At 45.7% G+C, this 14,303-nt stretch overlaps 1 protein-coding gene across 2 annotated transcripts in view; it reads right to left on the bottom strand.

Annotated features, from left to right (window-relative positions):
- Positions 1–4,684: 4,684 nt before the first annotated feature.
- Positions 4,685–14,303, bottom strand: part of CLIC5 (chloride intracellular channel 5) — a 160,134-nt gene continuing 150,515 nt past the window's right edge. For both annotated transcript variants that reach the window (XM_060109968.1, XM_060109969.1), the window contains exons 5-6: positions 12,553–12,737; positions 4,685–4,852 (exon numbers count right to left, since the gene is read on the bottom strand). In XM_060109968.1, coding sequence (XP_059965951.1) covers positions 4,685–4,852; positions 12,553–12,737 — 353 coding nt within the window. The remainder of the gene's footprint in view (positions 4,853–12,552; positions 12,738–14,303) is intronic.

The raw sequence follows: 14,303 nt of genomic DNA, 5'->3' as shown, positions 1-14,303 counted from the left end.
TACACATTTCAAACAGCATAGGAAATCCCCACCTCCAGTAAGAAGTCTGATGATCGCCTTTGTATTATTTGAAAATAAACCAACTTTATTTGAATCAGTTAATATCAATCAAGACTGGAAAACAAATTTATAACTGGTTCAGATTCATGAGGAAGACACTCAGTAATATCTTCATTAAAAGGCATTTTATATTATTAAGGCTTGAAAGCAAGACCTATTATTTTATCACCACAGTTAAAGGTCTTGAGAAAATCAAGTTACCATCATTGGGAGTGTCTTTATAAAATGATATGTTTGATCTTTTATAAAAGCTAGGCTTCTTTTGCTAAATTAGTTAGCTCTCCAGCTTATAAAATGGGATAGGCAGGTGGTCAGGAAAGATAGACAAATTCAAACATCAGCTGGATATTTTATATTTTAAATATATGCATAGTCAATATTGCAAAATCTCTAATTATACATAAATACCTTAGACAACTGTATCCTTTAAATTGTATTTTGCCAGAAAACAGATTGCTTTTATAGAAACACAGATTAGCCCAAACCCTACAATGAGGCAATTTTTAATTTTATTTTTGGTTGCAGAGGGTAGCATTGGATCCATTTCTTTGAGTAACATTAAGTAAGATTATGCACACTTTGGATCATATCTAATTATGAAATGAAAGTATCCTGAAACTAAACTGGGAGGAGAATATTGACAAAGGGAGAGGAAGATGCATTCATAGGAGGGCACGTGTCATTTGGATTAAATGCCAAGAGCAGCGGATAGAAGATAATGGGCCTTGTGTGCTAGAAGGGCCCCAAAGCCAATGATGTGATCACTTCTGTCCTAACATCAGAACCAGGATGCTTCACAGGCACACTCCTTTCTCTAATGCTTTAGGTTCTTTTTAATGTTACATAAAAAACAAGAAAGTGATCCCGTGTGAATCATCGAGCTTAGTTTTAACCATGAGTTAATGCTTCATCTTTCCAAGGAAGAAGACACCAGCATCTTGATTCCCTCTGCTGTTGAACTGGCTCCTGGGTCAGTGGAAATTGGAGCCACAGACGTACCTACTGGATGTCGGCTGTCCCTAGACCAACTTAATTTCAGACAGACTCTCCCTGTTCCCTCCGGATGGAAAACTTGCTCGGTAGACCTGCACTTTCCTGACTCTGCCTCCGTTTTCATTCTATTTGTCCAGACCTTGCTGATTTCTAAGACTCTTAGATCCTCAGGGTCCCTTCTGGGTGTGATGCATTTTGCAACAATTCTAAGATGCTTGGTCTTGTCTTTCTGCAGAGTGGCCACTGGGCACAGGTGTTGTGAGCTTCACTTATTTCATTCAGTACTAGAAAATTCAGCCCAGGAAACCTCACTCTTGCCATGGCCCCTTTCTAATGAAAAGATCAAACTCCTCAATGGCCCCACCAGCACAAGAAGTGAACGCTGAAGATAGTGCCATTTCCTAGGAAGCTGAAACTGGTTTGAGATCCTGTGGTCCAATAACCCAGTGGAGTGTGGGTGTCACTTTTCAACTCATGAGCTTGGTGCCAGGTAGTTGTATCCTTGTTCAAAACAAGACAGCCATACTCATGCCTGTGATTCTGAATTGTCAGGTGATGAGGGCGTGCAATAGAAGGAACTCTGCTCTGGACCAATCCAGATTTTACTGACCCAGCTCATCTTTTATAGTTATTAAAATCTTATCCCATACCCTCTTGGGGCCACCTGAGAGGCAGGCAGGACTGAGAAGATGGGTAAATTCAACACAGTCATTCTGAGTATGATTCTTATTTCTCCCCCACTATGCTACTCCACCAAAAAAGCCACAGTGATGTGAAAGTCGAAGGAGAGAATTAAATCCAGAGTAAAACAGGATCTTAACCCAAATAAATCCCCTTTCAGCGTCACTGAAATGCTTTCTGAGGCATCAATATGCATTCCAGAACAGTGACAAAGGTCACCTCCCATCTTAACACTCTGGATGGAGTTCAGGGTCAAAGTGCAGACCATCAATACTCCCTGAGTTGGTTCTGGGGACACCTAAGGACCTCTCCACACTGTTGCTGGGAGATGATAAGCTGTGTACATGACAAGGTCATGGCCAAAACCCGGGGAGGCTGAAAGATCTGGAGAAAAATCTCTTTGGAAAAAAATAATCATAAGGCAGTATTATTATGCTTTAAAAATATTCTGATAAATCTGGTCATAGACATTAAAGCTTTAAATCAATAGTCAGTTGCATCACATGATAATCTCCTGTTGCAATAAAAAGATAGTCCTGGATTGAGTACCAGGAAGTGCCGTCCATCTGTAACTCCTCTCCCTCTTCTAAGTGGTTACGATGGATCATATAACTGTCCCAACCTCACCCCTGTGCCTTAATATTGTTATTTATGTAAAACTAAGTCAACCACAGAAAGAACATCTAGAACCAACAATGCTGATTTGGTTTGGCTTGTTTGTTTTTAAAGGCTGTGTTTAAAGACTCACCAGTTGCTGAATTCTGAATATCAAAGCAGAGTCTTGGTGTGCAAAAACTCCCCTGGGGGAGCTACTCCACTTGAGCTCCTCCTGTTTTCTCTGTCGCCGGCTGGCTATGCTTCTCAGATGTGCTTTAAGAAGAGCGCCTCCCTGGGTCTCAGGAAAGTAAATTGCCTCTTAGATCATCAAGCCTGTGCTGTGACGTTGAGGGAAGGATTTCTGGGACAACAGGATTTCACACTACTTAAAAGGCCTTTGGGATCATTCAAGCTTTCACCTCCCAGGAGGCCAGTTTGGGGTTTTTCCCTACAGTCAAAAGGACTGTTTCCTTACCAGTTCTTTTCAAACATCTCCAGGGACAAAATTACCAGGGAGTCTGTGGAAAGATTCCCTTAGAGGTGAAAATGCATCAATTCCTTCTGCTTTTTGAAAGGTCTCAGGCTTATAGGATGTCTTGCTGAGAAACGTCGTCTTCCTCCCTGGGCTAAAGGAGACCCTCCTGCTGCTTCTCCTTGGCTCTGATCAGGGGGCCCCTTTTATCTCCAGAGATCCCTGGAGGCAGGTAGGTCCGGGCATTGCTTGGGTTAGAATCTGGTGATGTTTCTACAGGAAGGCCCTGTGCCGTCCTGCCCTCACTGAGCAGTGAGCCAAGTCCTGGGGCTTTCGGGCACTTGGGAGCCTCTCTCTCCACCAACAGGCAGCACAGAAGGAAGGATTGTTGGAGGTGAGGGTCGGTGGAGGGTGGACTTTCACCCAGGGTGTTCACGGGAAGAGGGAGCTGATGACTAGCTCATTTTTCTTTGGTTCCTCTGCACAGGTCCCCGTGCTCAAGCAGGGTGAGATTTTAAGGAGGTGAAATTCAAGGAGAATGACTACAGAGCGAAATATTAGCTAAAAAATTTCTTCTTTTTCATCTGGCAGTTGAGTCAGATGGTAGGAAAATTTACCCAGATGTGTATGTACTTTCTGTTCGAGTTTAAACCACATGGTTTCCCAATCAGAAAGGCCCATGAACTTTATTCCTAAGGCTCCGTGATCAAGCCACCTCCTAAATGTATTCTCACCCATCGGAGGCTACAGTTGATTCAGAGAGCACCCGGCTTAGCAGACTCACATCCAGGAACAATTTGAAGAGACTGGACAGTCATTTTTGGCCAATTCTTGGATTTTTGTTATAAGGTGTGTAGTTACATGACATCACCAGTTCAAGACTTAGTTAGATCATAAGAGAGAAGACCAATCTAAAAGATTCCCGGGAAACATTGAGCCTCCTAAAGGACTTTTCTGATCTTCACCCATCCCTCCACCCCCGACTCCCATCTGCTTTCTCAGAGACCGAAATTCACTCGTGGATAAACACAGTCAAACCCAGGCATGTAATCTCCAATGAAACCACTCCCGTAAGCAAGCAAACCCCATGGCTGGTAGACCCCTTGGGCCTTTTGGCATTAACACTGTTCCCCTCCCCTCCCCTTCCCAGTCACCCCAGCTTGGAATTACATGCCAATTTCCCTTCCTGGCAAGGCCTGGACAGATAAAAATGGAGATCAGCATCAAGCCAGGTACTTGATAGCATCAGACTGTGCCTGGCACTGCAGCGAACTGAGATTGTGTCTGAAATAGTTTTCCAATCTGGCCTTCAGTGCCCGAAGTGACAGGAGTGCCAGAAAGTGCTGAGTGACTGGAGGTGTGTCTGCCGGATGCCCAAATCCACACCTGCTCCATTCTTTCCATTCACTCTCTGTCTCCCCCTAACAAAGCACTGCATCTCTTTCTAATGAGAACTAAGATGGCGTTTGGCCTTGGCCTTGGAGTTACTGACAAAGAGGTGAGTGGATGAGGACCGGGTGTTGCACGTGTCTAACGCAGCCTAGGCGATATTTTGATATTGGCAAAAGGGGCCAGTGACAATCCCACAGACGGGTTCGTTCTCCTGCACGGACCCCAAATACACTGAACCCAGCCCAGGCCTGAAAGGCTGAGAGCTTGACCGTTTCTCTCACTTCTGCTTGCAGATTCCTGCCTGATCAGATGGGGATGGTGCCGACCTTCATCAAAGACAGCAGGCTGGGGTTCCAATGATGCCAGCAAGATGTGGCCTGATAAAAAGAGAAGTTTCTGGAGGTGACGTGGAAAAGGAGTCCGTGAAGCTGGAGTCCTTGGGGAGATGGTGAGTCTTTCTGCAGCAGTGATGGGGCAAGACGGCCAAGTTCAGGATCGGCTGAGGCGCTTGGCCACATCCGCATAGGCCAACTCAATCTCACTGTCGGCCGCGCAGGTGTTGGTGAACTCGTCCCGGGCGTAGGCATTCTTAAGGTACCGCCACAAGCCCGTCATCTCAGCCGGGAAATCGTAGTTGCGGTATTTCTTGGCCACAGTCTACAACAGAGATGGCAGGATGGAGATGGTGTTAAAGCATGAAACAAACCACTGGGAAGGTGTTAGTGGTGTGACCGAGTGTGTGCACAGCGGGAAGACCCTCCATGCATCCTAAGGGGCCGGCAGCAAGATGCTTGTCATGCAAGGTGGCAGTGCTGCCTTTTTAATGCAATTTTGTTTATTTTATTTTATATTTTATTTATTTTTATTTTATTGTATTTTCTCAAGCAAATATAATTTGCCCTTTGACTTAGTAATTCTGCTTCCAGGGATTTTTTTCCTTAGGAAATTCCATGGGTGTACAAGAAGATTTAGCTACACACATAGGGCCGTAGGACTATTTGGAATAGCAAAAAATGGTATCCAACACAAATGTCCAACAACACGTGAATGGATAAATACGTTATCATACATATCTGGAGAGCCATGAAAAATGATGCTGCAGAGGAAATCCCAGTGACTTGGAAAACGCTTCAAGAGAGGCCGTGAAGTTTCAAGTGTAGTATGAGGCATTTGGAGAAATATGTAGGATGACTAGAAGTATATACACCAATCTATTACCCGTGGTTATGTCTGCTTGACAGAATTATAGACAACCTTTTTTTTTCTTTTTTCCCTATCCACTTTGTTTTACTAAGCATCCTTATTTACAGAAGAGAATACAAAGCATAAAACGCAAGTTAGGTATAGGAATGTATCTGTAGGTTCAGGGTATGTGGGAGTGAACAGACAGTGATTTCCGTTCTCTCCTTAGTTTACCACACTCGGGGCTGTGGACTTGGGCCTTCTGGGGAAGTGGTGTTTGTGTTGAGAGACACAGTAGCATCGTGGTTAAAGCGTGGGCTCTGGATCCCAGCTGACTGGATCTGCAATCCTGACCCCACTACTTGACAGCTGTGTGACCTTGGACTAGTTACTTAACTTCTCTGAGCCCCAAATTCTTTTCCTCTAAAATGGAGGTAATAAGACGAGCTACCTTGGAGTAATAAATCAGTTAATACACATAAAATGATTGGGGGTGTGGGGGGGGCTGGCTCATACTAAGTGCTCAAGAAAGATTACCTGTTGTCAGAATTCACTGAGACCCACCTTTTGCCCATTGCATGCATTCCTCCCTAGGTAGGGGCTGCGTGGTCTCTTTAATAAGGTCTCTCTAGCCGGGGGCGGGGGGGGGCTTCAAAGACGTGAGACCCGTGAGTCGCAGGGGGTCTCACACTCAGAAGGGCCCTGCTCTTGGTTTAACACTCTGCTGTCAACATCTGGAAACTGAAGACTTTTTTAACAGGCACGCTTTTAGTTTCGCTGGGCACTGGGACCTGCACATTGGCTAGTCTTGCCTCTACCCCCTCGGGAACTGGGGAGGAGAGAGCAAAGAGTAGCCTCTCCTGCAGCACTGACTTCTGACTCCTTTCCTTGCTTTCTTTTTAAACAGGTCACCAGATCCCTGGCCCAGGGATCCTCCCACTCAGGGGACCCCCCAGACCAGCCACTCCGGGCTTTCATCTTCATCTGGGCGCCAGTGCTGTGCAGGAGTCCCCAGAAAGCAGTTCTGAGTGAGGGACACCGATGACCTATTGTATGAACAGCTCAGTCGCATAGACACGACCACGTTCCAGGGAGGATGCATTTCCCCGCTCCGACCTCCTACCTGTGTTTTGAACTTCCATTATGGCCCTAAGCTCTATTCTACTCCGAATCACAGTCAGTTCATAACCTCCCTCTCTTCCCTAGCTCGTGAGCAGTATGAGGACAGGAACCGCAGCTTCTTCATTTCTGTCCCGCTTGACAACCTCAATAATGCTGCTGATAAGAGGAACAACAATAGCAAACATCTATTCCCTCTGCGCTCTGCACCGGGCACTGCCTTAAGCACTTGGCGAGCTACTGAAATCTCTAAATAACTCTGCAAGGAAGAGTGTGTTATATTCCCATTTTACAGATGAGAAAAGTAAGGCAGAGAGAGGTTAAACAAGCAGGGAGGGATTCAATAAAAAGTTGTATTTAATCTTTACCATCTTGTTATCTGAACATCAGACAGAGTGCCTCTAGTGTCAAACGTATATGATCACTTCACTTTAAAGCTTGCAGATCCTTTGCCATGAGCAAACTGGAGTCACAAGAGATTTAGTGGTTGATACAATGTTACACAGGAAAATAATTCAACCAGGATCTGTTATCTATAATTTTCTATTAATCACTAATATTTATTACAGTCTCTGCTGTCTAATCCAATTCTTTCCACTTTGCCACTCAGCCTTATGTAAATGATAAAGGAAGAGCTCCACTCAGAATCTCTCCTGTGCCAATGATTCAGCTACTGTTGCTTTATCTCCAGACCTACCAGTGTAGCTGTACCGGCTTCTTGGTGATGCTGGGACTGGGACTGCAAACCTTACCTCTGCTTTGCCGGCAACTCCCCTGAGGCTCTAACAGGGGGTGCTAGACAGAGGCTTCGAGACTGGAGGAGGGAGCAGGGACTGGCCCCTTCCTGTGGGTTTCCTGTTCCTATGAGAGTCTCCTTTTCTCCAGTAGCAGCAGCTGAATCCAGTTTGCCATTCTGCAAACGCTCACAGGACCCGTGTCCTCACACCAGCTCAGAGAGGCCGGCACACAGCAGTGAGCCCCCCACTGAGCTTGCATCCCAGCCCCACGGGCCTCTCTGAACTCAGCCCTCAGCCCCAGCTAAGCGGCACCCCACCCCGGAGGTCCAAGGTGTAGCTCTGTGGGATCCCTCATGGAGTTCAAGGTTTTTTGTTTTTTTTTTTTTAATTTATTTTGTTTAAGTGTAGTTGATTTACAATGTTGTGTTGATTTCTGCTGTGACTCAGTTATACATATATATTACAGCAAAGTGACTCAGTTATACATATATATTACACATTCTTTTTCATATTCTTTTCCATTATGGTTTATCCCAGGATATTGAATAGAGTTCCCTGTGCTGTACAGTAGGACCTTGTTGCTTATGCAGTCTATGTACAAATGCAAATGTAGTTTGCATTTGCTCATCCCAAACTCCCAGTCCGTCCCTCCCCCACCCCTGCCCTTGGCAACCACACGTCAGTTCTCTCTGTCTGTGACTCTGTTTCGTAGATAAGTTCATTTGGGTCATATTTTAGATTCCACATATAAGGGATATCATATGGTATTTGTCTTTCTCTTTCTGACTTGCTTCACTTAGTATGATCATCTCTAGATCCATCCATATTGCTGCAAATGGCATTGTTTCATTCTTTTTTATGGCTGAGTACTATTCCACTGCATATAGAGATGTACATATATGTATACATGCATATATATATATATATATATATATATATTACATCTTCTTATCCATTCATCTGTCAATGGACATTTAGGTTGCTTCCATGTGTTGGCTATTGTATAGTTCAAGTTTGGATCATTCCACCCTCTTCCCTCTGCCCTGCTGCCCTGAAGGAGGGACCTCAAGGAACATTTTGGCTTCCTAGTTCTCAGTACTTAGTACTTCTTCATATGAAATTATCTCGGTTAAAATAACTGGTTTGGGGTGGTCACTACAGAAGCCACCTGGCACTGTGTGTCTAGCGTAGGTGTGGCTGATAACACAGGTGATGGAATCAGGGTCCTTCGACAGAGCCCTCTGCTCACTGCAAGATGGCGGCTCCTTGGGTTTGCTCGCGAACCTTTAGAAAAGGCTGTCTTGGGTAACGAGAAAATCCATGCAGGGGTGGAGGTTCCACCAAGGGAAGCAGCTGGAAATTGCCAGAGTGAACGAAAAAGGCCCACACAATGTAAAGTGATGCAGCCCCTGTGGAAAACAGTATGAAGTTTTCGCAAAAAAACTAGAAATAGAACTACCATATGATCCAGTAATTCCACTCCTGTTTATACCCTAAAATAACGAGAACTGTATTTCAAAAAGATACATGCACCCCAGTGTTCATAGCAGCACTATTTACAATAGCCAAGATATGGAAGCAACCCAAGTGCCCATCAACAGATGAATGGATAAAGAAGATGGGGTCGGGCTTCCCTGGTGGTGCAGTGGTTGAGAGTCCACCTGCCGACGCAGGGGACACGGGTTCGCGCCGCGGTCTGGGAAGATCCCACATGCCGTGGAGCGGCTGGGCCCGTGAGCCATGGCTGCTGAGCTTGCGTGTCCGGAGCCTGTGCTCTGCAACAGGAGAGGTCACAGCAGTGAGAGGCCCACGTATTGGGAAAAAAAAAAAAAAAAAAAGAAGATGTGGTCTATATACAATGGAATACTACTCAGCTTTAAAAAAGAATGAAATAATTCTATTTGCAGCAACATGGATGGCCTTGGAGGGCATTATGCTAAATGGAAGAAGTCACACAGAGAGAGACAAATAATGCATGTTATCATTTATATGTGGAATCTAAAAAAGAAAACAAACTAGTGAATCAGAAACCGATTCATAGATACAGAGAACAGACTAGTGGTTACCAGAGGGAAGGAGCAAAATAAGGGGTAGGAGATCAAGAGGCACAAACTACTATGTATAAAATAAGCTACAAAGATGTACAATACGGGGAATATAGCCAGTATTTTATAGTTAACTATAAGTGGAGTATAACCTTTAAAAATCATGAATCACTATGTTGTACACCTGTAACTTATATTGTACATGAACTATACTTCAATTTAAAAAATGGAAAAAAAAACAGAAAAAGTCCCACAATAAGGTCAAGGCATCGATCAAAAAATATTTTTCAAAATTATAAACTGATCCATGGGGCAGCCTCAAGTCTCTACATGCTGGAATGCATTTTCAAGTTTTTAAAGGATATATATAATATGAGCTTGAAAACGGCAGAAATGCAACTTATGAATATATATTTGTATTTATATATATAGCTCCCTTCCTGTTTGCTTCAGCAGCTAAACAGGTCCCTGTGCCACATGAGGGTCCAGGGGCTAAGGGTCCCAGGGGCAGCCACAGGAGTCCCGTGTGTCCCTCCCTGCCCAGATCCACACACCATGACCTTGGCCAGAGCTGGTTCTTTCCTCACACGTTGACTTGTGTGGGGAGATGAGAATAGAAGGAAGCCAGGCAACGAAAGTTCAAACCAGGCTGTCCGTGAGCAGCGGGGCCAGAGCAACTCAGCCCCCAAGGATGCAGACACACTGAAGGAGAGCCAATGAAACAGAGAGGGAGAGGATGCGCACGGCAGAAGCTCTGACGTCCGCAGGAACGTCCATGCTCATGTTCTGAATTTGCTTTCATATGAAAACAGTTAGCTCCCCCAGCCCGGATTAAGTCTCAGCATCTGAAGCCAAAATGGAGGTCTGACTTGGCTTCCCCTTCACGCTTTCCACACTTCAGAGGTTTGCCAGGGCTCTGGGATCTGATAAGCTGGATCAGCAGAAATCCAAGAAGACGGGAGGTGAGGCCCAGCCTTTGGCCCCTCGCAGGCCATCCTCCCTCTGATCCCCAGCTCCTCCAAGTAAATGACACACTGCACTTCATCCCAGGACAGGAGTGTAACTTAGTCATCCAGGGCTGGAAGGAACTGGAGAAACTAGAGGATGAAGCACGGGGCCTGGAAGATCCATTTGTTCACCTGATCAGACACATGCTTCTTGAGTGGGTGGTCAACCCACGTGTGAGTGAGAGGAGGAGGGACGGAAGTGAGGGGGAGAGGCGAGAAGGAATGTAATCCACATCTCTTCTTTTGGGCATGAGAGAAAGGATTCCCCAGAAGAGTAAAAGGCCTGGCCCAACTCCTGCTGCCAGTTGGTGGCCCCCACGGGACCAGACCTTGGGTCTCTGGACTTCTAGAACAGGTTTCTTTCCATTACCTCACTCTGACAGTGTGACTGATAGAATCAGATCACCCCTAATGGTGCCACTTGTTCCTCAGGAAATGAGAATAAAAGATGTTTTGGAGGTGGGGTGGGTGTGCAGTAATTAATAACTTCAAAGGCATAGCTTGGCTGGACCTACCAGTGACCACTGGCTTGGCCCAAACCCAAAGTGTCTTCCTACTAATAGACTGAATTTGCTCTGCCCATCAGCCCCAGCAAGCAGGATGCTCTCCCAGCCTCCAGCCCTGACGTGTCCCACAGGAGCACCGGTGGGTGCACAGCTAACATTTCAACTCAAGCTGGCATGTGCTCTGATTGGAGGGCTCTGATTTCCAGCTCAGGACATCAGCTGAAAACCAGTAGGCAGATATCCAGCTGATAAATGATTGAATCTGGTTCTCCTTAGTGACAGGTGGAAAGAAACTGGGGATCACACGCTAGGTGATCAAATGGTCCATCAATGAGTATTTATTAAAGGGCCACCATGTACCTACCATCGTGCTTGGAGAAGACCTGTCCTCACAGAGCTTTTTGTCTGAGACAATAAGATATTAACACATGTAAAAGTAGAGAGCAGTCTAGCTCTACGATCACACTGTAATTTTCTCTGGTCTGGTGAGCGTCAGAAAAGGATGGGATAGAAAACAAACTTATGGTTACCAATGGGGATAGTTGAGGGGCGAGGGGTGGAGATAAATTAGGAGTTTGGGATCAACATGTACACACTACTATATATAACATAGATAGACCACAACAGTATAGCACAGGGAACTATACTCAATATCTCGTCATAACCTATAAAGGAAAAGAATCCAAAAAAGAATCTATATATAACTGAATCACTTTGCTGAACACCTGAAACTAACACAACATTGTAAATCAACTAGACTCCAAGAAAGATGATGTTAAAACAAACAAATAAAATGGTTAAAAAAATAAAAATGAAAAAAAGGATGTGAGAAGAAGTATTAGTGTAGAGAAATGTGGGAGACACAACTGCTGTCTTCAAATGAGATGAAGAAAGCAGCCTTGTTTCGTGCTGCTCCAGAGAACCAAGGGGAGCAGGGAGGCATGTCTGGGCTCCATATAAAGAAGGATGGTTTAATAACTGGAACCGTCCAAAATGGTAGTTCTGGTTCGGTAGGCAGAGGGCTCTTGGTCATCAGAAACGTGCAGTCACAGCTGCGCAGAAGCCTGTCACAGACACACAGGAAGGGGTCCGCTTTGGGGTGGGAGATTAGGGTGACCTCAGAATCTCCCCTTTCTTGCCAATTCTCAGGTCCTAAGGCTGGATAGGAAGGGATTACCCTGCAGGTTAACCGTGATCAGTAAGTGCAGCAGTAGCAAGAAAATGCTGTCACGTCTTGCAGCCTCCAGTTCTTCAACTGGTAGATGAGGAAGATGCCTGCCTGCCCCAGAGAGTGGCTACAGGGAATCAGAAGGTGCATCTGCCCACAAAGAAAAACATGCATATGAGGCCACGCTTAATAGAGATGTCGGGGTGGAGGTGTGGCCCGTGAAAACCCATGAGGAAGAGGTAAGGAAGAGGACTGTGGAGTGACAGGACTATATATAACTATATATAACAGGACCATAATAGCAACTATTATCTATTGAGCCCTTACAATATGGCAGGCACTTTCAGGCCACACTTAGTCTCCCAACAGCCCTAAATAATATATGCCTATGCGACAGGTGTAACCTGGAGCTCAGAGAGGCTATACAGCCAGCACGCAGCGGAGGCTGACTTGGGGTCCCGGTTCGCGTGACTTCCGAGCTCTGACTCTCCATCAGCAGGCGGCACTGTCCTCACCTCACCTCCACAGGTGACCCGGGCCCTTTGACGGAGCTGGATCTGGGGAGCACCTGCGGATAGATAGAGCGTTTTTACCTTGACCACATGGAGCTTGGGCAGCAGGTTGCAGTCGGCCAGGGTCAGCTCGTCGCCATCCAGGAACTTGCGCCGGGAGCCCTTGTCTTCGTCCCCGCGAGTGTTGGAGTCGATCTCCTCCGGCAGAGGGGTGTTCAGGTAGTCATCCAGTTTCTTCAGTGCCTTGGTCAGGCCTCGCTCAAGGGCTGTCATGGAACAGCAAAAGAAGTGTCTTTAGTCAACCTTCCTGCTGCTGGATACAGCCACGGGGTCTTCAGAGCAAAGGAGCTTATCCAGAATCCTGTCCCCCTCATCATAGCGTCTTCCCCCACACTACAGAGTACCTGACAGCCAGGTACACGCTGCCATAGAAGAGTATTAAACAGCCTGAAAAAGCAAACCTTAACCAAACAATAAACATTTGCTAATCCTTTTTTTTTGGAAAAGATCATATAAATACAGAAGTACAACCATCAGGATATCTATCAAAGCTTGTACAGTACTCCTCTCCAACAGATGCAATAATAATTGTCAGTTTTCATTTTCTTCTTTTGCTCATCTAAATTTTGCCGATATTCTGCAATTAACCCGCATACTAATTTTGTAGAAAGAAAGAACTATTAAATAAGTAAATAACAACTGCATAGAGGTCCTAGGAAAGAGATAGTCACTAGATTTGAGGGCAGCCTTAGCTATGGCTAACCCAACCTCAGAAGGAGAGGTGTGAAGGCTTCCAGGAAGACGTGACATAGGACAGTGAGCACCCGTGTCTGGGGCTGCCCCCAGGGAACCAGTGGGTATCAAGGAGGCATCCCTGACTTTAATCTAGAGGGGTTGTTCTAAAAATCAGAGTGGTCCAAAATGGAACGCCCAACGCACCGGGCAGCAGGCTCCACCAGAAACGTGCAACCTGCCTTCGTGGAAACCTGTCATGGATACAGCTCAAAGAGTGAAAATCCAAGGGAAGACAAGGTGGCAGAAGATTTTTCCAGTCTTGCCCCAGTGATTATCTATCAAAGAATTCATGTACGTATAAGAACAGAACAAAATACTCAAAAGAGCAGCTATAGAAAATCACTATCACTCAGAGTCATCCCACCCGAAATCTCACCGACCATTCCAGTCAGAGAACCCTAATCTAGAAACTGTCCACCTGACCGCTGGAGGAGATGGCTGGCCAGGTCATTGGCCAATGCACCTGTCATCAGCCCACCCCCCAATGACTGTTTTTTCCAGACTCTGGTTTAGAGATTGACACCGAGATGATGGGAATCAGTCTGGATGTTAATTTCAGCAGGTAAAGGAGGGAGCTGCCTCTGGAGGAAGAGCCCAGAGGACTGTGCTCTTGCTCAGATTTTCCCCAAATGTGCCTTCTGTTAGCTCCGCCTCCTCACATAACCCGTGTTTGTCTTTTCATAGAAAGACTTTGTCTGAGACAATGAAACGACACCAGCCCACGATACATCAACTGAACGCTTACTGGAACATGTGAAAACAGGCTGGAGGTTGGATGTGGTTTCTCAACACTTCCTTCTCCCTGGCATTTGAACTTGGACTTCATCATCTGCTTTGTGTTTCCAGTTTGGGAGAATAGAGTGAGCGGGGCTGGGAAAAATGCTTGTATTCCCCTTAGTAATTGTCTAGACTGGGATGGGACTGCAAGCCTATTCAAGAGCACCAGCAGAGGGCGCCAACAATACTTCTTAGCACCCCAGCTCAGCCCCACTGAAGCAGCTGTGATTGATATCGGGTCCGTTTGCTTCCACAAATCC

Source organism: Mesoplodon densirostris, chromosome 10 (assembly GCF_025265405.1).
Source record: "Mesoplodon densirostris isolate mMesDen1 chromosome 10, mMesDen1 primary haplotype, whole genome shotgun sequence".
In the NCBI taxonomy this organism is placed as follows: domain Eukaryota; kingdom Metazoa; phylum Chordata; class Mammalia; order Artiodactyla; family Ziphiidae; genus Mesoplodon; species Mesoplodon densirostris.
This window is presented reverse-complemented; position numbering and strand designations above follow the sequence as displayed.